At 35.5% G+C, this 22,983-nt stretch overlaps 1 protein-coding gene across 1 annotated transcript in view; it reads left to right on the top strand.

The window, feature by feature from the left end:
- The window catches only part of CCDC7 (coiled-coil domain containing 7), a 502,976-nt gene that overhangs the window by 126,980 nt on the left and 353,013 nt on the right, over positions 1–22,983 (top strand). Inside the window, exons 15-17 of the mRNA XM_030940622.1 lie at positions 4,369–4,431; positions 6,354–6,578; positions 11,204–11,238. Coding sequence (XP_030796482.1) covers positions 4,369–4,431; positions 6,354–6,578; positions 11,204–11,238 — 323 coding nt within the window. The remainder of the gene's footprint in view (positions 1–4,368; positions 4,432–6,353; positions 6,579–11,203; positions 11,239–22,983) is intronic.

Here is a 22,983-nt window from a genome sequence, read left to right as displayed (position 1 = left end):
TATGTATATGTACTACATTTTCTTTATTCATTTGTCTGTTGATGGACACTTACATTGCTTCTAAATCTTAGTTATTTTGAATTGTGGTGCAATAAACGTGGGAGTACAGATATCTTTTTAATATACTGATTTCCTTTTTTTGTATATACCTAACAATAAGATTACTGGATTATATGTTAGTTCTATTCTTAACTTTTTTTTTTTTTTTTTTTTGGAGACGGAGTCTTGCTGTGTTGCCAGGTTGGAGTGTAATGGTACGATCTCGGCTCACTGCAACCTCCGCCTCCCAGTTTCAAGTGATTCTCCTGCCTCAGCTTCCTGAGTAGCTGGGACTACAGGCAGGCGCCACCACACCCAGCTAATTTTTGTATTTTTAGTAGAGACGGCGTTTCACCACGTTGACCAGGATGGTCTCGATCTCTTGACCTTATGATCTGCCTGCCTTGGCTTCCCAAAGTGCTGGGATTACAGGCGTGAGTCACCACACTTGGCCTATTTTTAACTTTTTAAGGAGAGGACACATTCTGTAAGGAAGTCATAAGGCCAGTCCATATTCAGAGGTAAGAGTTGCATGCATGTATAGAGTGGGAGAAAATTGTTGGAAATAATCCAACACAATATTCAATTTTTGTAAGTGTCCTAATGACATAAAATAATGCACATTTTCTACTTCTAGGTATAACAGTTAGCTTTTCCTAAATAACAAATTATTCCAAAACGTAGTAACTTAAAACAGTAGAATCATTATTTCTCATAGTTGCTGGGCAGCTCAGCTTAGTTTGGATGTGCAAAATAAGTTTTATTCCTATGTCTGACATTCCAGCTGGGACATCTGGGACAGGTGGGACTTCTTTCTGGTCTCTTATCCTCCAGGATGCTAGCTCTGGGTAGTTTAAAGAAGGATCCCTAGTAGCAAGAGATCAAAACAAAGCAGAAAGATCTCTGGAGGCCTAAGCTCACATCACTCATAGTGCCATTTGTGTTGTATCCTCTTGGCCCAAACAAGAATTAGGCCAGCTGAGTTTCAAGAAGTGAGGAAATAGATTGTATCTTTTTATGGGAGCTACTGTGAAGAATTTATGGCCATTTGTAGTCTACCATACCACAGTGGGGTATGTATTTTCTCTCTCCCTGTGTATAAAATTCAATTAAGTCTAGATTTGTTTCATGATTTTAATTTTCTGTCATCTTTATTAGTTAGAATATTGACTAGGCTGCTATAGAAAGAGACCCTGTATAATTCAATGGCTTAAACAAGGTAGAATATCATTTTTATCTCATGTAAAGTTTGAGTTGATGGTTCCAGCAAGTTTAGTAGTTTGATATTGTCTGGTACCTAGACTCCTTACTACTTGCTCTTGTTTCTCATTGAAATGTATAAATTTTATTATATCTCAAATTTTTTATCTATATCAAGGAAGTTTTCTTATTTCTTTCATCATCATTTAACTTTCTTCTTCCTTTTATCCCGCTGAAACTCGTATTTGAATATTATGATTTCTAGATTGACTGTTTTAAGTCTTCTATCTTTTTCATCATGGCTTCTATGTGTATGTTTGTTCTGTGGTATGAGATATGTCTTCCATTTAATTATAAGATTTCTAAACTTATTCTCAAAAGTAAGCAACCTTTTTCCTTTTCACTTCCTCTTGAACTTTTAAGTTAAAAAAAAGTTTGCTTTCTTTAAAAATCTCAGGCGATCCTAATTTAGGATTGCATCAGTCAGAGAACACTATCAGGGTCTTAATGTTTTCTTTCTAATTATTTTCTGTTTATCCCTCTAGTTCTGCTTTAGTAGGGGCTACGTCTTTGGATTGTTCAACTTCCTCTCTGAAGTTACTTAGTCCCATCCCATGGTTTATTGCATTTCTGTGCCTGTTTATGGACGTGTTTCCTCAGCAGCTCGTTGGTCATGTATTGAAATCTCTTGTGCAGTTGTTGTAAGGTTTACTTTTGTTCCCATTATCACGTGCTTCTGTTTTATAGATGCTATGTTCTCTCAAATTTCAATGAGAATAAAATGTAGATTTAGGGATTTCTTTTGTTTCTTAAAATAACTTTCTTTCAGAAAAGGGACATTTATTCTGTAAAGATATTTTTTTCTATTTTTTGCTTGGCTTTCATGTTTATTCTGATGAGAAGCAATTATTAAAATCATCATTTCCTTTTGTATAATATGTCATTTTTTTTGGCCACTGTTATTGTTTTTTTTTTTTCATTTTCTTTGGTTTTCAGCAGTTTGGCTTTTGTGTGGGCATGATTTTCTTTGTAAATATCAACTTGGGCAGCACTGAAGGTGTTGAGTATGTTAATTTCACCAAGTTTGGGACATTTTCAATGTATTATTGTTTTAAAAATATTTTGTCTACCACTTCCTCTCTCTCTTTTCCTTATGGAATATGGTTACATATTAGACATTTGATTTTATCCCACAGTTGCCTCAGTATCTGTTAGTTAAAAAAAAATCTTTGTTGTTTGTATTTAGATTGGGTATTTTGTATTGATATATTTTCAAGTGGTTTGAGTTTTTCCACTGTCATCAGATTCAATCTGTTCTTATGCTCATACATTAAATTTTTAAATTCAGATATCACGATTTTCAGTTCCAGAATTTCCATTTGACTTTTTTTTTTTTTTTTTTTTTTAAAGAGACCTGGTCTTATTTTTGTTACCCAGGCTGGAGTACAATGGCAGGATCATAACTCACTGCAGCCTTGAGCTCCTGGTCTCATATGATCCTTCTGCCTCAGCTTTTCAAGGAGCTAGAATTATAGGTGTGTACCACCATGGACGGCTAATTTAAAATGTGTTTTATAGACATAGCATCTCGCTATGTAGCCCAGGCTGGTCTTGAATTCCTGGCCTCAAGCAATCCTCCCAACTCAGCCTCCTAAAATGCTGGGATTATAGGTGTGGCCCTGCATTTTTTATAGTTTATATTTCTCTGCCAAGATTTCCATATTTTTATTTATTATGAGCATATTTTCCTTTATACTGGACATTTTTATTATACTTGCTTTAAACATCCATATGTGAATTTTAAAATCTGGATTGTCTTGCTTGGGATCACTCTTTGCTCATTGTCTTTTATCTTAAGAATTAGTTTCACTTTTCTGTTTATTCAAATGTCAAGTATTTCTAAATTATATCCTGGCAATTATGAATATCATATTCTTGAAACCCTAGATTGTGTTATGTTCTTCTGATGGTTGTTATTGTTTTTTTCTTTAATATATAATTAATACTATTGGATTCAAAATGTAAATTCTATATTTAGGTAGCAGCTCAAATTGCATTTTAGTTTTTTTTAGCTTTTGCTAGGCTGCTTAGTCTGCTTTATGCATATGTGGTTCAGGGGTCAGGTGGAGATTTGGGTAGAATTTATACAAAGAATCTGGGTCTCCCTATCTTATATTCTTTTCTTTGTACAATTTCCCTCTAACCTTTCCAGTGGCTTGAATTGTCCTGAACTCTGTCCTCTGGTGGTTTTAAAATCAGTGATTAGGCACCTTGAATGGCTCAGATAGGAATTTCCCTCAAACTAAAAACGACAAAAATGAGAATCTTACCTAGAGTTCTTCCCTTCCTCCAAGTGTCACCTTCCCTCAAGAATCTACCTACACTTGGCTGGGTGTGTGGTGGCTCATGCCTATAATCCCCATGCTTTGGAAGGCTGAGGCAGGAGGATGGCTTGAGGCTACGAATTTGAGACTGCAGTGAGCTAGGAACCCACTGCTGCACTCTAGCCTGGGTAACAGAGGAAGACCCTGTCTCTAAAAATAAAATAAAATAAAATAAAATAAAATAAGTTAACAAATCTGCCTACTCCTGATTGTTCTCCTATTGTTGATACTTGTATTTAGTCCAGAGTTTACGGTTGTTATGTGTGGCAGCATTTGTCCAGTGGGAACTCAGTCATATCAGAAGCAGAACTGGGAACTCTAAATATGGTCCTCAAAGTGTCTTTAATTTGATGGAGAATTCCTGGAACATCATGTGAAACAGAATTTGCTCATTTGCACAAAGCCAGAACAATGTTTATTTTGTGTTAAGAGTAAAAGTTCTTCTTTTAGTAAAATTTGAAATTTTTCTTTTTAAATATTTCAGGCCTAGAGGAAAGGAGAAATGAAACGTTTAATTTATTGCAATTGTAATTTCCCCGATTCATGCTCAGTTTGCCTGTTAAAAATCAAGAGGAAGCTTTAGCTTCAGGCATTATCCATCATTACACCTGAGAGGTGTGCAGTTCAATGTCTATGCTCAAATCTTATCTTGGCTATCTATGGGTTTTAGAAAAGTAATACCGGTAAAACTAAATTAATTAAAAATACCAAAGTAAACACCGTTTTCCTGCTTGTTACTTCCTAGAAAGTAGCACGTCTGGAAATTGAGAACAAAGTCCTTCAGGAGCAATTGAAACAGGCTTTACAGGTAAAGGATGTCATGTTTCTTTAACATTGTTAACAAGTAAAGAAAATATCCACAAAGAACTTTTCAAATGAATAATTTTTACTTTGTAAGCTAAGAGGTCTACATATTCTACTGTTTGGCCAAGTTTAAACTATATTCATTTTATGCATTAGGGATATATTAATAAAATTTAATATTCATTCTTACCAAAAATAGTGAGATATAAAGAAAACCAAACTTTCTTAAGCTAATAAAGGCAATCTTCATCTGTCATGGTTGCAGTATAAAAAAAAAGAAAAGGAAAAGAAAAAAAGACAATGTATTTCAAGCTGATAAGCAATATACTTAAAGGTAAAATACTGCAAGCGTTCCAATTAAACTCAGTTGAACCAAGATGTTGACTCTTACCACTCTTTTTAAAATTCTAGTTAAATAATACAGTAAGAAATGAAAAAAGCTATAAACATTTCATAAATGAATAGACAAAAGTATATTTTTGTATTATAAAATTGTTTTGCCTACCATCTTGGTAAAAATATAAAGGACAGAAATATGTATTATTTGTGGTTGTATACTGAAATGAGCAACTTTTCTCATACTTCTATTATCAAAAAAGTATGAATTGATATATTCATCATTTTTTTGATAATAGAAGTATGAAAGATATTTGTTATGTCTTTTCTGGGAGACAGAAAAGACATAAAAGTTTGTCCTAAAGAAGAAAAAAGTATACAGAGAGTTTGCACAAGTATGTACAATGTCATATGTTTTCATAGCAAAAATTTTGAAATGATCTAAATGTCCATTGATAAGGAGTTTGCTAAGACAATTATGGTATATTATTAAATGTACTTCTGTTACCTATTCTGATTTAAATGTACATTTATTGTTATAGAAACATATCTATGACATTATTTAATGAAAAGAGCATAATATGTGAGTATGTATAGTATGACCCAATTTAGATAAACATTTTAAAAATTTGGCTGGGCATGGTGGTTCATGCCTGTAATCCCAGCACTTTGAGGGGCCAAGGCCAGTGGATCACTTTGAGCCCAAGAGTTGGCAATCAGCCTCGGCAACGTGGTGAAACCCTGTCTCTACTAAAAATACACAGACTGACTGAGTGTGGTGGTGTGGGCCTGTAGTCTCAGCTACTTGGGAGGCTGAGGTGGGGGGATGACTTAAACCCAGGAGACTGGAGGTTGCAAAAAACCCTGTATATATATATTTAAACTTTTCTAAATATAGCTAGTGTGTGTGTGTGTGTATATATATATATATATATGTACATACACTATATATGTGTATATAGTGTGTTTATATGTGTGTGTATATATATGTAGTGTGTGTATATATATACACACACTAGCTATATTTAGAAAAGTTTAAAAAGGATATACCTCAAAATGTTAATAGTAATTTTTCTTTATGAGGTGAGATTATTTGTGAATTTTCTTTTTGTTTATATATTATTTTATATAAGTAAGTTAATTGTATGACTAAATAAAAATTATAAAAAGTGACATTTTTGAGGAGAATTTTATTCCAGAATAAATTGTTTTCCACATTTTATTTCATTCTTTGATATTATAGGTGCTAATTATCCTTCTTATAGTCTATCAGTTTTTATAATATATACCTTAAATGAATTTTTATTTTGCTTGTATAATAATTAGAGCCTTAAAAATAACAGCCAGGAGAAACTCCTGGGTATAAAAATAGCCATCAAAGGTGGAAGAGGTTTCTTCACAACTTCTGATTTTAACTGTGGAATTATTAAAGTATGAATTATACCGATAGCTTACCTTTGCTCACTTCAACTCAGTAAAAATGAGTTGAGAAATCATGTAGGCATAAATATATGCAGATTCCTGAATGTTTTAGTATTGGCAGGAAAATATCAGAAAATGCTTAATAAACTGGTACTTTTTTAAAAACAGGAAGCTGAAAAAGCTAAGCATCAACTTAACTATTTCCTAAATCAAGAGAGGAAGTTACTTAAAAGTGAGGGGAAAACTGAGACAACCATGCGAGTGGGTAATAGTCAAACAGAAGTTAAAGGTGAAGATTCAAAAACTATACCATTGGAGAAGGAAACAAGAAAATCACTGGTTTCAGATTCAGGTGGACAGAGGGCAAGTGATAAAATCCAAGAATATCCACAGGTGAGGAAATAACCAAAATGGAGACAGTAGTATATGTTGGGAGAACTTTGTCTTTTATATTATTATTTACTTCATTTGTATATGTTATTTAAAAAATCATGCTTCTGTTTTTGGGTTTGTTTTTACTTTTTCCCTTTACCTTCTGGATATGTCAACTCATTATTATCTTTGAATACTAAACTATGACTTAAATATATACTGATTTTGAATGACCACATCAGCATCTGAGATTTGAGTCCTTTATTTTTACCTTCTCTTTTTGTGTAATTTTTATTGTGAACGACCTCAACTTCTTCCTGGAAAGATAAATAATAAAGATAGTTTCTCTGAGGGCAATAAAAATTATTAAAGTTGTTAGGTCATGTATATAAATGGAGTAAGGTACACTAAATTGAATATAAAATATTTAAAGAAATGTAGGATTGTCTGTCAGCTGCTTTAAGACAAAGAACAAAAGAAGCAGCACAACTTAAAATCTGCTAGTCATTTTATAGCTGCTATTATTATAAAATCTGCTAGTCATTTTATATCTGCCATTATAAAATCTGCTAGTCATTTTATATCTATGTATATGGGCTAGTCATTTACACAAGACCATAAGATAGCTATTAGCACCTCCATTTTGAGGATGAAACCAAAACTTTAAAAAATTAGCTATGCCACATTACAGTGAGTAATATTGAGTTAGATTTCAAATTCAGGTCTTTCTAGCTCCAAAATCACATCTGAAGATATCTTCTTTGCTTGTCTATATGGCTGCATTTGAAACTTGCTTTGTTAAAAGCTTTATTGTTTTCTATTTCCCAGTATTTATCTCCTAATCCAAAACAAAGATTTTAATATATGACAGAAAAAGTTAGATTAAATAGTAAAATGAACCTAAGCAGAACAGTAGCTAAAACATCATATTGCTTTCACATAAGTGATTCTAATTTTAGTGGGTTTATATATAGATCAATACACATCTGTATTCTTGTGTATCTAGCTTAACACTCATTAATTAAACGTCTATTATATGCTAGATTCTTTGCATAGATGATGTATATAATGTCATGTATTCAGATGGCTTGTTCTGGTAATAGTGAAACAGGAGATATCATTATTGGAGATTTTGATGTAATAGAAGTTTATACTCACTGTCCATGTTCTTATAGTAATTTAACTGTAATCTTCTTTCTCAATCACTGTATTAAAACTATTTTTGCCAAGGTTACAACAAATCTATTTGATGCTATTCTGAAGGATGCTTTATAGTTTCTTTCTTTCTTTCTTTCTTTCCTTTTATTTTTTTGAGATGGAGTTTCTCTCTTGTTGCCCAGGCCGGAGTGCAATGTTGTGATCTCAGCTCATTGCAACCTCCGCCTCCCAGATTAGGGTTAGAACATATGGTGTTTTCTGTAACCTTAAGTATTTTGCCTATTTTGTTCTCTGCTTGAAACACTGTTTCTCCCTTCTCCATTTCCTAAAATGTATCTGGTTAAAAGATAAATGAGAAACAAAAAGTACTGTTTCAGTTATTTTTTGCAGCATAACAAATTATGCCAAAATTTAGTGGTGTAGACAGCAAACATGTACTATCTCAGAATATTTGTAGGTCAGGAATCCTAATGTTCCTTAGCTGTGTCCTCTGGCTCAAGTTCCCTCTCACAAGGATATAGCCAAGGCATTACCCTTGGCTGTATGTATTTTAAGGTCCAACTGGAGAAGGATGTACTCCCAAGCTCATTCATGTACTCACATGACTGTTGTTAGGCCTCAGGTTCTTGCTGGCTATTGATTTGAGACATCAGTACTTTGCTATAGGGGCCTCTCCATAATGTAGCTTACAACATGGAAACAAAGGCAGAGTGAGATATAGGGAGACATAGATGGAGAGAAATCGACAGAGAGACAGAGACAGAGAGGGAATCTAATCTTGGAAATGACGTTCCATCACTTTTGTCATATCCTGTTCATTAAAAGTAGAAGTAGTCACTAGCGCCAGCTCACACACAAGGGAAAGGTATACCACTGGCATGAACACCAAGAGCAGGGATCACTGGTAGCCATTTTAGAGGCTGCCTATTATGAGTATTAATAGATAAGTATGAGATTGTGAAAATTCCTGAATCGAATGCTAAATCAAGCAGTTTGGTCTTCAATTTTTGGAAAAGAAAATTTCTGGGTAAAGGAATAACATGTAAGATACTGTTTGTAAAGAGGATAATTGTGCATCAGTGGGGTAGATGTATTCTTCCCTTTTATTGATCCCATAATTAATAAGGTTTTTGTGTATATTGTAACTATAAATTAATTTCATTTTTTCTGCTGATAGAGTTCTCCTGGGTATCATAGTGCCCTTGGTTGGCTGTGGAGCTGTGATATTATTAGTATCAAGAGCAGGCTTTCTCATCTGAGGTGGGAAGGCCTCAATACTCTTGGGTCTGGGCTTCACAGGGAAGCCACCTTATCACCCTTTGCTCTTGGGAATAGACACCTAAAATTTACAAGTAAAGGAAAAATATTTGAAACTCCTACTACTGGACACTATATTACACAAAAGGCCTGTCATATGTATGTCATAATGACAAGTTGGAAAAAGTAGTTCCTTTTTGTTTTTGCATCTGTTTTTGAGGTTGTTTATTAGAATAATAGTCTTTTTTAATTCAGAGGGAGGGGCAAGAACTATTATTGTTTCTGTCAGGAACTATACATAATTATCTATAAACTTTTAATTAATGGAGGATGATAATACTTTATAAGAATACTGTGGCCAGGTGCAGTGGCTCATGCCTGTAATCCCAGCACTTTGGGAGGCAGGCAGGAGGATCACTTGAGGTCAAGAGTTGGAGACCAGCCTGGCCAATATGGTGAAACCCTGTCTCTACTAAAAAAAAAAAAAAAATAGCAGGCATGGTGGTGTGTGCCTATAATCCCAGCTGTTCTGGAGGCTGAGGCAGAAGAATCACTTGAACTCGGGAGGCGGAGGTTGCAGTGAGCCCAGATAGTGCCACTGTACTCCAGCCTGCATGACAGTATGAGACTCTGACTCTGTCTCCAAAAAAAAAAAAAAGAATACTGTGAGGGTATAATGAGATAATGCTTATGAACTGTTTTTGTGTATCATGAAGTCCTATGTAACTGTTAGTTTGCATCCCTGTTTAGCTCTGTAGGAGTTGTCTGCATAGGCTGTATGAAAATCATTGGTGATTTATTAGTTAGTATATAGGATAACTATTGTGACTATTGTGACATATAGACACAAAATGTATGATGGCTCTAACACAATGGAAGCTTCTTTCCTGGTGTTAATAGTTCAAGGAAGTTCAAGATCAGTGTTCGTGGTAGGGAGTTCTGCTCCACAGGGTTGTTAAGGTATCCTGGCATATGGAAGGTTTGCCATCTTACATGTGGCTTCCTGAGCCACACTGGGCATAGTTACCTAGCTATCAGAAAAGAATATGGAGGACAAACATAAGTAATTTTCATTGACCTGGCTGGAGGAGATGCACATCCTTTTTTCTCACATTCTATTTGTTACGTTTAACTACAGGGGGAATTAACAAATGTAGACTAACATTGAGTCTAAGAAGAAGAGAAAATTAGTTTGTTGACCATTTAGAAGTCTTTGCCACAGGGGAATAAGGATGAAACCAGTTAATCTCTGCATAAAAGAAACGGAATTAGATGAAAATCAGGTCCAGAATAAAACCTAGAATCAATATTTATACTATAGGAAAGAAAGTATGTATTATATTCACAAGAGGTAATTTATTAATAAAAATCACACTTTTAAGGCCACTGGCCCTTTTTTTTTTGAGACGGAGTCTCACTCTGTTGCCCAGACTGGAGTGCAATGGTGCAATCTTGGCTCACTGCAACCTCTGCCTCCTTGGTTCAGGTTCAGACAATTCTCCTGTCTCAGCTTCCTGAGTAGCTGGGATTACAGGCACCTGTCCCCACGCCCAGCTAATTTTTGTACTTTTAGTGGAGACAAAGTTTCGTCATGTTGGCCAGGCTAGTCTTGAACTCCTGACCTCAGATGATCTGCCTGCCTTGGCCTCCCAAAGTGCTGGGATTACAGTTGTGAGCTACCTTGCCCAGCTGGCCTAACACTGTTGGTTACATACTTCTGTAAACATATTTGAACATGTATTCTCAGTATACTTATTTTAAAATTGATAAATTACAAAAAGCACCTCCACAGTTTGTTATGCATAATATTAGCATTATACATCCTTCAACAAGAATATTTAAAAGGATTAGATAATTATGTAATAGACAAGTTTGAAATAAATTTTGGGCTACTCTGCCTATGGAGCAGGCCTGCTCTGTCTATGGAGCAGCTGTTTTCTTGTACTCCGTTGCTCTAATAAACATGCTTTTCTTTCACTCAAAAAAATTTTTTTGTTTACTTAAAGTATAAAACCTTATTTGCTCTTAATTTAGAAATACAAGTGTAATTTTAGGGCCTACTCTCCTTCTTTAGTGTCTCTTCCAATGCTAAAATATGATAATTTCTTTGCTTTTTCGATACCTCAATCTTACAAAATTGTCATATTAAATGACATTTTTCTAAATGACTGAATGTAAACATTGTATATGCATACTTGATGTTTTTAAATCTAGTATTATCTTTATCACAGATCACTGCCCAAAGCGGAAGACTGATTGAAAAAAGGTAAAATAGTTTTTAAAAATTTGTTCTGTCATTTTCTAATCTTTATCAGTTCACATACCTAAGTAATGAAAATAACCATATTAAATTTTATATCACAAAACTCTTTGAAACTAATTTAAGTAGAAAATGTTAGAAACTTTAGATATCAAAGTTTGAAGAGTTGATGCAGTCAAAAGTAAAAATTAAATGAAAAATTTAAATTAAGGACCAGGTCTATGTACAAACATACTTTTTTTTTCTGACAACAACAATTAAAATTTCCAGATAGTGAGGAACTAACCCTTATTTTCAACTTAGTTATCATCAAGATGCACGAGCTAGATACATAAACAACTTGCTGAAAAATCATTTTTACCTTCCATTTTAACTCAGTTACTATACGCACACATATATATGTACATGCATTCACATATATAATTGAGTTGATTGATTCATCCAATTAAATCTTATAGTTTTCACTAGTGAATCTCTTTCATTATTATATTATGATTGATTCACAGACTTTCTTGATTCACATTACCATGTAGTAAGGAGGAATTCCCAAAAGTATGCATTTATGTACTTCATTGCCATTTTAAATATGTATGGATTATAGACCCAGGTGAATTAGCAAGAATTAGGTAATAAGTGTAATGATTAATGGCCAGAAGTTTTGAAAATGTTCATTTTAAATGTTTGTAGTGAATGTTTATATTTAAAAGTATATATTTTAAATACTAACTAAATATATACTAAAAACTACATGTTTTAAATACAATGTCCAAGAGAAAATTAGACATTGGTCCACTTGTTGCTTTGCAAACTTATTATGGTTGGTTTCTTATTGTTGATTTATTTATATTTTAAATATGTATGGTCAGCATTATAAGCTTTTGAGAATGTATAAGGAAAATTATTAATAATTATCTTCAACAGTAATGGGAACTTATGTATCATGCAGAAATAGGAAGAAATAAAGCAAAAGCATGGTGCTTTTTTTTTTTTTAGATGGAATCTGGCTCTTATTGCCCAGGCTGGAGGGCAGTGGCATGATCTCAGCTCACTGCAACCTCCGCCTCCCGAGTTCAAGCGATTCTCCTGCCTCAGCCTCCCCAGTAGCTGGGATTACAGGTGCCCGCCACCCTGCCCGGCTAACTTTTATATTTTTAGTAGAGACGGGGTTTTGCCATGTTGGCCAGGCTGGTCTCAAATTCCTGTCCTCAGGTGATCCACTCACCTCGGATTCCCAAAGTGCTGGGATTACAGGCATGAGCCACTGTGTCCGGCTGGTGCTCTTATATTCATACTCAGATTATGGTAGAGCATGAAATACTACTATAGTTTTCCATGCAATCATGGTGACCTATAGCCTTTGAAAATCCTGCAGAGCCAGTAGTTTATCACCATGAAGAACATGAGGTGGTAACTTTTGATATAAGTTGTGTTAATATTGAACATTTAGTTGCTGCTGATAAATGTGATAGGCTCTTTGTACATTGGTAAATCCCAGAAAATACAAACATAGGCTTACAAAAAGCATTTTTAAGAGAGTTTCTAGTCTCTATGAAGACATGGTAAGGCAGTCTCAGTTACTTTCCATGGGTGTTCGGAAAAATCTTAAAGAGGGGTTATGAAAATGTTACCTAGTGAGTTACTACCCCTGCCAGCCCTCATTCTACTTTTCTGATAAGTCAGTCACATTTTAGAATTTTAATGGGAAGTGATAGAATGGAAGAAGGTTCAATGGAGAACAACAGAATGAGGATGATAGGACATCAAGATTAAAAAAAATCGTAGAATGAATATATCAAATAATCCCTCTTAAATGCCTTTTTTTCCCCTAGAAATGTGGATTGATGTAATAACTTCAGGAGGAAGATGATTGTAATTCATTTCAATTCAGTTTAGCTCAAATGAGGAAACACTGACTGAGCATCCAAGCTGTGCAAGGCAGTGTACTGGGTATTATGGGATATAAAGGGCTTCAAATATATGGTCATTGCCCTCAATGCATTAACAGTCTAGTAGGGTTGACTAGACATGTACAAAAATAAGTGGAGTATAATGCAGACGTTGCATTCTATAAAACATTACCAAGAAGCTACATCAAAGAAGAGGAAAAGTTATTTCTGACTGGATTAAGAATTACGTACCATTTAATTTAAGAAAGATGGTTGGGTTGGATTTTAACAGGGAAATGTGAGGACAGGGTGTGCTGAGTGGACAGAACTTTGCTTTGAGGCAAAGACGAGGATGTTCAGAATCTATACAGTGTGCTCAGGAAAAGGCCAAAACTTCATTTTGTTTGGATCCTAGACTAAAGACAATAATGGAAAATATGAGATGAAATAGGTTGTTTCAGCTTGATAGGTTTTATAGTATTGCCCTCAATAGCTTTAGGTTAATTATTATATATTATATAATAATATAATATAATATAATACATTACATATTATATTATATTGCTAAACATAATAAAAATACATATTATATTATATTGCTAAACATAATAAAAATTCAAACTATTAAGCACATGGCACAATATTATTCATCAACCTTCATTTTGGGTTACTTCTTAGATCCTAATAGAGTTTCTGAAATACTTTGGAAAAGTCTCCCAAACCTTCAGAGAGTGGATGGGAGCGAAGTAAGGAGACCCCACCTGAGCAGATACATGGTATTGCTTACAATAAAGTACAATTTTGCTCTTTACAACATTTATCAGTTTATTTTGGCTTAGGGAATGAGTTAGTGGTAAATAGTTAATCAAACAATAGATTTTAATGATTTATTGTTTCACATCATGTGCGTTGTTAGCTTTTCTTAAATGTTTTGCGGCATTGAAATTCACACTTTTTAGAAATGAAAATGTAAACTAATTCATGGTGTTTTATTTTTAAGAGTTACACAGTCAACCTATTTCTTTCTAAATACTTTCATTAGGGCTTTCACTATTACTTGGGTTTTCTATAAAGCACAAAAACATACAAGAGAAGAGTGGTGGAACTTGTCCATTTTTTTTCTCCATAGATTAGATGATTAGCTGTTGAATTTACTCATTCATTTATTCACCCAACTCATTCAGCAGATACTTTTGTCACCTTCATATGTCCAGTTCTTTTTGGGGTATTTTGTTTTACTGAAAAATCAGGCAGATAAGATGCCTTCTCTTGTGGTACTTACATTATAACAGGAGAGACAAAACATAAACAAGTAAAAATAAATGAAGACTAATACATGAAGGTAATGAAACTACATACCTGACAGTCACAGGGAAGGATAATTTAGATTGGGGGTCAAGGAAAGTGTTAACATTGAAGAAAAGGCATTATCTAATTGTGAAATAAAAGCGTTAAAATGTTTTGTTTCTTTTCAATTTTTATCAAATTTCTGCAAATGAAAATTTATGTTATAACTAAAAGATCTAGACTAAAGGAGCTTTTAATATCCTCAGTTAACTGGGATAACAGTTAAGGGGTATATGACTAGTGACCCAAATAGTAGTCATAAGGTTGATTTTATAGAGGAAACCTTGCAATCCAGGAAGCAATAGAGGATACAATATCCCCTCAGTTGTCGTTATTCCATACAGAAATAGACTTAGATTAAGCAAAGCTGAATTCACCATAGAAGATGCTGCTGAGAGGAACCCACTTCTCACGTATCACTTTACAAAATTATAGGGGAATTGGGAGGGCATAGAGAGCATCTAATCAACTGTGTATCACTGAGAGCTTCCTGATTGGGGCAATGGCCTTGTTGGAAAAAGGGAGAAGGGAGTAGGTACTTTATATACCAATGTACCTGGTATCAGTGAGTCAAACAGTCCTGCTGAGCCAGCTCTGTGAAACCACAAAAAGAGGGAAGAAAGAGAATCACCAGGACTATCCGTGAATAAAGATTTGTCTCACTGCTGTCCACCCTTTGGTCTTGGAGACTCATTATTATAGATCTCTGCATTAGCTCTGGCTGACACCTGGACCTGAGCATACCAATTTCCTTAGTATTGTCTGGGAGAAGAATATTAGTAAGGTCACCAGCTGGGTTAGATGAGGATGTAGAACCAACATCCTAATAACTTCACATTATGAACTCTTTCCCCGGCTAAGTGCAGATACCTTTGTTTTGGAATGTCTGTTCCACATCTGCCATAGGAAAGAGAAAGTCATTCATCACCTCCCTTGAACATCTGCCTCCAACCATTTCCCAGGGTCAGATATGTTCACATCTGACAAACAGATCTGTTTTTCTCCATGGAGATGAGCCATATTGTCCTTTGTCTGGAGTGATAGTTCAGTGGGGACCCCAAAGTTACCATTTTGCCATCATAGGTCACCTGCAGGGTTAGAAGAGGATGTCTGCAGCACCATCTGATGCGTTTAAATGAGCAATATATTGTGTGTTCCCTTGCAACTGAGGTCAAAGCAAAGGGGGTTTAAAAAGAAAAGAAAAGAAAAGAAAAGGAGTATACTATTCCTCTTGAAATGATATTTTTCTCTACTCCCTAACTTCTAGGTACTTTGGAGTTTAACCATGGCAAGAGGGGCCCTTGCTTGGTATGGTAGCCTGTAACTTGTAAACAATTAAGGAAAAGTGGACTGACAAGCCTTGTGGAGGTTGTTTTCAAAGAGGCTGCCTTAAATGGCAAGTAGAATAAGCTTGATGGACAACAGTGGCCTGTATGTCTTTTTTTTTTTTTTTTTGATATAGGATCTCACTTTGTCCCCTAGGCTGGAGTGCAGTGGCACCATCATGGCTTAGTGCATCTTCAACCTCCCACACTGAAGCCATCCTCCCACCTTAGCCATCTGATTGGCAGGGACCACAGGCATGCACCACTACACCCAGCTAATTATTTTTTATAGAGACACAGTCTCCCTATGTTGCCCAGGCTGGTCTAGAACTCCTGGACTCAAGGGCTTTTCACACCTCAGCTTCCTGAAGACTTCTATGTCTTTTGAATAAATTCCTTATTGTCCATTGTGTTCCTTCATGGTGAGATGGATTTGAACAGGAACCCAAGACTATACTAGAGATGATGGTCACACATTTTTAATTGGCTTTTTCATGTCAAATGTTTTCCTTTAGATTCAGTTCCTTCTCATGGACATATACACATAGAATATAAGAATTGAGCTTGTGACTAAGTTGTTGTAACTATTTCCTTGGGTAAAGGTTACCTCAGAAAAGCGTGTAAAGAGTTCTGTTGGCCAGGAGTTGTGGCTTACACCTATAATCCCAGCACTTTGGGGGGCTGAGGCAGGCGGATCACAAGGTCAGGAGTTCAAGACCAGACTGGCCAATTTGGTGAAACCCCATCTCTCCTAAAAATACAAAAATTAGCTGGGCATGGTGGCGCATGCCTGTAGTCCTAGCTACTTAGGAGGCTGAGGCAGAGGAATCACTTGAACTCGGGAGGTGGAGGTTGCAGTGAGCCGAGATCATGCCACTGGGTGACAGAGTGAGACTCCATTATATTAAAAAAAAAGAGTTCTGTCCTAGGGGACCCAATAGCCTGACAGTGTAACTAGGCTCATTACTGATGGCTCATTAGTCTTTATAAGGGTGCAATTCAGTCAGTCTGAGGAGATTGTGCTCCATGGCCATGAAGAATGCCTGAAATTTACCCAGTTTTGAAAAATGTCCAATACCATGAGATCTCAACAACTCACCATCATTATGTTGAAGGAATGTGTCACTCCATTAAGATTTTATGGCCTTTGAGAGAGGCTTTTCCATTAGTTAATCATGATTTCTTGTCAGGTGGCAAATCTTTCAGGCAAGTACCTTACCGAGTCAATGGTTTGTTTAAAACAGCAGAGAGATCTCTGTGCCTGTGAGTGTAAGGCCATATTTTATGAATTTGTCTAAGGTCTAATTGATTGGATGTGCAATATCCCCCTTTTAGTAGAATTTTCCTGGGCATGTACCACTTTGTCAGATTTTGGATTAGAGAAGACCCATAATGGGATACAAATGTCGGGTTGAAGAGTGAGAAAAGTCTGTCCCATTAGGGCTCAGCAGTAGACTAGCAGTCACTGGCATGTGCCACTCAGCAGGAGAAGGAAATCATTTCGTCCAAAGATGTAGGAGACATCTTTGGCAAAAAAAAAAAAAAAAAAAAAAAAAAAAAGTTTTTTTGCCAAAAGCTTTCTTCAGAAAATGGTTTCTTACGGGTATGTGTAATCCCATGAGTTTGAAAGATATGGCAAAATCTAAAGTTAGAGCTTGTTTTTATGGTGACTAGACCTCTTCCAAGGCATGTTAATATATGAGCTTCTATTTAAAATTAGTTGCATTGATATAGTGCTTTGAAGAATCACCAGGTGTAGAATGTGATGTCACCACTACCTAACAAGGAAAATCGTTTGTGGTTGGGACTGGAGGCCCAATAAATTTTCCTTTAAAGTGGCAGTTTCCAGCCTTTTTGGAACCAGGGACTAGTTTCGTGGAAGACTCCACAGACCAGGATGGAGGTGGTGGTTTCAGGATGATTCAAGCACATTAAGTTTATTGTACACTTTATTATTATTATTATTCTTTATAATATATAATGAAATAATTATACAACTCACCTTAATGTAGAATCAGTGGGAGCCCTGAGCTTGTTTTCCTGCAACTAGATGGTCCCATCTGGGGGTGATGGGAGACAGTGACAGATCATCAGATATTGGATTCTTGTAAGGAGCACGTGAAGTTAACAATAGGGTTTGTGCTCCTATGAGAATCTAATGCGGCTGCTGATCTGACAGGAGGCGGAGCTCAGGTGGTAATGCGAGCAATGGGAGAGTGGCTGTAAATACAGAGGAAGCTTTGCTTGCTCACTTGACACTCACCTCCTGCTGTGTTGCCGCGTTCCTAACAGGCCATGGACTGGTATCATTCATGGTCCAGGGGTTGGGGATGCCTGCTTTAAGTGATATAGAATGTATCTTTTTGATGCTGTCCAGATGATGACTGCCTTCTCCAAATTTATCTGAATAACAGGGCCCTGGATCATTTAAAGTTATCTTTAATCAGGTATGCCTAGACAACATGTAATGTTTCTTCAGTATTGATCACAGTCATCAGTGTGATATAATATCTGGAGATTGCTAGCAATGCATGTTTTACTAGGTTTTGTCCCACACTGAAAGTGTGTAATAGGAATTAAAACATTCTCAAGAAGGATTATTAAATGTATATTTACTAATCTTGGCATATCTTGCCAAATCCTCAGCTACATACGTGTGTCAGTAGTGGCAGCAATTTATTCTATATCTTGTGTAACGACAGAGACTGGAGTAAGTGGAACTGTTCCTTTCCTTAAGTTTCAGTAGTCCACTATGGAGTGTCTAGTGTTTTTTTCTTTTCTTAACCTGACTAGCATTGCATAGAATCACTGCATCCGTTACATTTTGTTTGAAAAATGCTTTATTTTTATGCTTCCTGTATGAAATATTATGGAATGATCTTGCCAGTTCAGACAGGTTTTCACCATGTGCTTGGCCAGTCATTATGGAGGTTATCAATAGATAATTATCCAACTAATATGGTTGTGTACCTGTTCTCGGTTTAATAATTCAGAATGTCCTTATCAGTTATATAATCTGAGAAAGAAACAGCAAACAGTATTAATATAGAGTAAAAAATAGTAGCCTTGTGTGTTAGGGTTCCCCAGGACTACTCCCCTCACTAGGAGAGCTCACAGCACTCATCATATAGTCATTACGATGACCATGATTTATTATATAAAAAGGATACAAAGCAAAATGAGCAAAGGGAAAACGTGTATGGTAAAAATCCAAAAGAAACATCTTACTTAATCTGAGATTATGGTGTCCCATAATTCCATAGCTACCTGATCTCTATAGCCATTCTCACTGAGAACAAGCAATTTGTTCTTTCTTGAGGTTTTTTTTTTTTTTTTTCAAGGTAAAAAAAGAAACTTTATTAGCTAGCCAATGTGAAGGAGGAAAGGGCGAGGTTCACTGGTCTCCGGCGGTGGAGGCCGAGGAAGTCGCTCTGGCGTTCTTGGGCGAGGTTCCTGGGTCCGCATATGAGGAGGGGCTGAGGAAGTTCGCCCTTTCTTGAGTTTTTATGACTATATGAGATACGGACGCTAAGATGTGGACGCTGAGATATTGGCCATTTCAACTTAGTAGTTTGTCTGGTATAAGGCTTCCGATGGGGTTATTTCCCACTTCAGTGGTAGCCCAAACTCTCTGTTTTCAAAAGCTGTAACATACACGAGTCAATACCACTAGCTACACATAACAAGGTTTATTGAGAAAAACTTATGAGCAGAATAGCAAGCAGAGCACGTTGCAATATTGAGAATCTCTGCCAAGCTACCAAGTACGGAAGGGAGATATTAACTGAGGCCATTCAGAAACATGTTTGTCATTCTCATTAACTGATAACGTTTTTTTTCTATTATGAGAATAGTTTTTCTTTTATCCTGTATAATTTCCCCATAGTTTGAGTTCCATTTCCAATTATTTCAGTAATAGCATTGCTAGTGGAGCTAGATGTAGCTAGGCAACTTGTCAGTATAAGAATTATTTACACATTTACAAACTATTTCTAAGCAGTCCATCAAACTAATTTTCTTTAAGTTAATAATTTCAAGTATTTTAACCTTTTATTTTTTCCAGGCTCTTAGTCATCTTGGACTTTTACTGAACCTTTAAAATTTTTAGACTTTCTTTTCAGTTGAGGAGCCTAAAACTAGTCTCTATGAATGTTTTGATCAACAGTAATTGTAATTTTTAAAAACTATCAAAATATTCATAACTTTTGACTTTTGTAACACCTATATTGAAATTTTTCTATAAAATTGATTTTTAGAATCATGTTAGTTTGTACTGTATTACACACTTTAGGTCCTCAATATTTTTGTTTTTCTTCTATATAGGAATGCATTCCACATCTTGTATTATTGCAGATAAGAATGTCAATAATATTTTATTAGTATTTTATTGATAATTTGTCTCTTATTTGCATTGATAATTAAAAATTCAGTGTAACATCAATACTTGTGAGAGAGTTTTTTCCCTAAGGGGAGGAGTATGGGTTGGGGGTTGTGTTGACATTTTAGAAAATGGATGGAGTTAAGGAAAGTTCCTGAAAAAGAAGGTATTGAAAAGAAAAAAAAAAGAGGGCAGTTTGGGCAGTTATTATTCAATGACATTTTCCATTTTGCCTGATTTAAGAATTATGAAATGTCCATGATTATATGCATAACAGATAGTGCCCCTGTATATCTATTTGCTTAGTAAGAAAAGGATGCAATGCTCAGATCTTCAGAGTTAACAAATGCTTTCGCAAGCAGGAGGAGATACACTCTTTATACCACTTCAGTGATGTTGAAGACTGTCATGTAGAGTGCTATCAATACACTTATATAAAAGCTGCTAAAATACATGCTCATAATTAGACTATTATATGGTAGTATTTACACATGGAGTGATTATTATAGAGTCTTTTTTTTTTTTTTTTTTTTTTTTTTTTTTGTACACTTTTTTTTTTTTATTTTTTTTTATTTTTTATTTTTTATTATACTTTAAGTTCTAGGGTACATGTGCATAACGTGCAGGTTTGTTACATATGTATACTTATGCCATGTTGGTGTGCTGCACCCATCAACTCGTCAGCACCCATCAATTCATTATATCATGTATAACTCCCCAATGCAATCCCTCCCTCCTCCCCCCTCCCCCCTCCCCATGATAGACCCCAGTGTGTGATGTTCCCCTTCCCGAGTCCAAGTGATCTCATTGTTCAGTTCCCACCTATGAGTGAGAACATGCGGTGTTTGGTTTTCTCTTCTTGTGATAGTTTGCTAAGAATGATGGTTTCCAGCTGCATCCATGTCCCTACAAAGGACGCAAACTCATCCTTTTTTATGGCTGCATAGTATTCCATGGTGTATATGTGCCACATTTTCTTAATCCAGTCTGTCACAGATGGACATTTGGGTTGATTCCAAGTCTTTGCTATTGTGAATAGTGCCGCAATAAACATACGCAAAAGAAACTACCATCAGAGTGAACAGGCAACCTACAGAATGGGAGAAAATTTTTGCAACCTACTCATCTGACAAAGGGCTAATATCCAGAATCTACAAAGAACTCAAACAAATATACGAGAAAAAAACAAACAACCCCATCAAAAAGTGGGGAAAGGATATGAACAGACATTTCTCAAAAGAAGATATTCATACAGCCAACAGACACATGAAAAAATGCTCATCATCACTGGCCATCAGAGAAATGCAAATCAAAACCACAATGAGATACCATCTCACACCAGTTAGAATGGCAATCATTAAGAAGTCAGGAAACAACAGGTGTTGGAGAGGATGTGGAGAAATAGGAACACTTTTACACTGTTGGTGGGATTGTAAACTAGTTCAACCATTATGGAAAAGAGTATGGCAATTCCTCAAGGATCTAGAACTAGATGTACCATATGACCCAGCCATCCCACTACTGGGTATATACCCAAAGGATTATAAATTAGTCTACTACAAAGACACATGTACACGTATGTTTATTGCGGCACTATTCACAATAGAGTCTTAATCTAATCAGACAGTGAATGACACAAATTTAGTAAGATTTATAAATCTTATTTTGGCTGTTTATGGCGATTCACCAAATAATTGGGAGAGTGCAAATCACTTGCTGTATTATTATAAATAATAATATTTCGTGGCTATAGGCTGCCTTCTATAGTCATCATTGCTGTTGTCCTCCTCCTCCTCCTTCAACTCCTCCTCTATCTTTTCCTCATTCTCCTCTTTCTCTTCCTCCTCGCTTCTCCTTCTCATTCACCATCTAATCAGTAGGGGTTTGAAAGTATTTCCACATCTCTTTGACTGACACAAGCTTGAATACAGCATTGCTTGCATACCTTCCTAGTATTTTTTATTCCTGACCCCCTCAGCGGAAGTATCATGCTTGTTATGCTGTGGTTCCTTATGGTTGCAAGAGACAATAGAAGTGGGGCATGCCTGAATGTGGGAATATGGTTATAAATGAACAGTATATTAGCATTTAAGGCATTGTTCTTTGTATTGCCACATATTTTCTCTATTGTTATAAGAAAATTGCCTATGTAGAATCAAGTGATTAATGATGTTCCATAATAACCATTTCAGAATCTTTAAGAACATTTGCTTTCTATTTTTAGCTATGTGATAATATTAGTGTCGGGGAGGTGGTTTGTGAATAACTGTAACAGATAGTTTCCAGATGAGTGTTAGACTTTATTTTAGAACTAGTCATCTTAAATTCAAATACCAAATAGAACTAATAAATCAGGTTTGAGAATGAGATACTATCCTTAATCTAGGATAGGAAGCACCTATTGTCTTTACTTTTAATGTTGTAATTTGCTTTATAATGCCACTACAAAAGTCTGTCATAAGTTCTATGTTTTTTAAAACTGTCCACACCATATCTATATCTATATCTATATCTATATCTATATCTATATCTATCTACCTTTTTTTTTCAGAACTGTCCTCTCCACCCCACTTCCCTTTTTTACAACCCAAACTTTGGAGTTCGAAATTCATTCTAAACTAACAAACGTAGGATAGGTGGCAGTATGTACACTGAAAAATTTTGCTTCTGTGAGACCAAAATTCAAATTATTTTAAACACTTTGCAACAAACCTTAGGCAAATTATGTCAACTGGGGTAATAGCTGTTAAAAACAAAATGCATCAAATTCTGTTACATTTCATAGGACTAAGAAAGCTTTGTTAATTTTTTATAT

This window comes from Rhinopithecus roxellana, chromosome 11, assembly GCF_007565055.1.
Source record: "Rhinopithecus roxellana isolate Shanxi Qingling chromosome 11, ASM756505v1, whole genome shotgun sequence".
NCBI classification, from domain to species: domain Eukaryota; kingdom Metazoa; phylum Chordata; class Mammalia; order Primates; family Cercopithecidae; genus Rhinopithecus; species Rhinopithecus roxellana.
Note: the sequence above shows the minus strand (reverse complement) of the source record. Positions and strands in the feature narration are given on the sequence as shown.